The sequence below is a fragment of the Apis dorsata genome, unplaced genomic scaffold, assembly GCF_000469605.1.
Source record: "Apis dorsata unplaced genomic scaffold, Apis dorsata 1.3 scaffold_1273, whole genome shotgun sequence".
NCBI classification, from domain to species: domain Eukaryota; kingdom Metazoa; phylum Arthropoda; class Insecta; order Hymenoptera; family Apidae; genus Apis; species Apis dorsata.
The window spans coordinates 1-2,108 of record NW_006264370.1 but is presented as its reverse complement, the minus strand read 5'-3'; the positions used below and the strand labels follow the sequence as shown (position 1 = coordinate 2,108).

Genomic DNA, 2,108 nt, shown 5'->3' with positions numbered 1-2,108 from the left:
TATATATATATATATATATATATGTAACTAATAAATTATATAATATTTTTATATATATAATATTTTTATTCATTTAAAAAATAAATTTATTATATATTTTATAAAATAATATAAAAAAGAAAATTTAAATATCTCAAAAATTAAAATTTTTATTTAATACAATTTAACATTAATTATAAATTGAAACTAATATTAATATCATTTCATAGAATTTTTGGTAATGAGATTATCATTCATGTTTTGCGTAAAAAAAATACTTTTTCACATAACCTCAAAATTTATAATATAAAAATATCATATTTTACATTTTCAATTCAACATTAAATATTTATTGTTTTTATAGAATAAGACATGTTGTTATATTTAATAATCATATTTAATAAAACAATAAGTTGTATAAATATAATAAGAATAAAACAAGTTATAATACAATAAAGAATAAGATAAGATAAGAATAAGATATAAGTAATAAAATATTTAAAATATAATGAACGAATTATTTATTGATGTTATTACAACAATTATATATTTTATATTTAAACATACTTAATTTCTATTTGATAACAGACATATATAATAATAATCAATAAATTATCTATACATACAAATATGTAGAATCTGCCATATTAATTTCTGTCATTTGTCAATTTGTTGATGATTATTTTTTTTCAATATTAGTTGAATGAAGTTTTTATTTTTACGAAATCAATGACTTGTATAATATCTAAATTATGAAAATATTATCAATATTTATAAAAATACTACGCAAATACACGATTCACGACCCACTTTATTATCTTTTATCTATACACTGTAATATGAAAAATCACGTGATGAATTACAACGAACCAATAATAATAATATTTCTAATTTCCACGTAATAATATAAAGTGATTTGCTTTTATTATCATTAGATATATTTTTGTATATCATATATGTATATCCAATTTATTATATAAAATATACTGAATTGATTTCAAATAGAAATATAATTGATATATAATAATTATAAATATAATAATAATATTCATGTCCCTTTAAATTATGATCTATAAATATAAGTAATAAATAATTCAACATTTTATTTTGAAATTTTATATCTTAAATTTTTAATTAATGATTAAGATAAATTATTATTAATGAATTAAATTTCAATGAATAATTATTCTTATTATTTCAATTTTTTTTACTGAAAATTATATGTATATAATCTTTTATATATATATATATATATATATATAAAAATAAAAATATTACTGTTTTGTAATGCAATCAATTAAACATTGTTTAATAAATTAATTTTATTGTGTAATTACATGACACTATTTGAAATTAGATCATGTAATTGATTATTTTAAGACATGTTTTTTTATTAATACAAAGTTGATCATTATTTTAGTTTCTAATTATTATTTATTTACAAATAGCTTTGTGTATAACTGCTTCATAATAATTGATAAATAATTATAATTTAATATAATAATTCACTAGAGAATTCTTCATATATATATTTTCGAATTTTTAATTGAAAATCAAATATCTAAAATATAAGATAATCATTAAATGTGTACATGAATTATATATATACATTACTTACGCCAGAAAGAATAATTTTAACTATAACTATTTATAATCACATACGTTTACGTATACCGATTTCCGTTATCATCTATTTCTAAGAGGTGACGCAAACGTTTGAATCCAGTTATATTCATTATTTAAAATATCAAAAAATATATCAATCCTTCCTTTTAAATTTTTGTATTATATTTCAATGTCCTTTATTAAACATGTTATGATAGTATCAATGAACGTAATAGAATAGATTAATGAACATGTCGTTTATTTTTTGTGTCTTTCTATTTCTATTTCTTCATACCAAACAGTATTCGTTACGTAATAATCATTAAGTAAACCCAGAATAAAATAAATATCAATCATTTGTAAATAAATTTATTTTTATAATCACAGTTGAAAATGATTGCAAAAATTTATCGATATTATTTAATTTTTATTTATAAATTATATATTAATAGTGAATATTTAAAAAAAAATGAAAAATTTTAAAAATTAAAAATAAAAATTTTTAAAAATTTTAATTTTTAAAT

General features: G+C 15.7%; 1 protein-coding gene across 1 annotated transcript in view; it reads right to left on the bottom strand.

Moving 5' to 3' along the window:
- The window catches only part of LOC102680151 (xaa-Pro dipeptidase-like), a 3,462-nt gene extending 2,613 nt beyond the window's left edge, over positions 1–849 (bottom strand). Inside the window, exon 1 of the mRNA XM_006625099.2 lies at positions 606–849. Within this exon, the coding sequence (XP_006625162.1) occupies positions 606–640 (35 nt within the window). The 5' untranslated portion in view covers positions 641–849. The remainder of the gene's footprint in view (positions 1–605) is intronic.
- Positions 850–2,108: the final 1,259 nt, after the last annotated feature.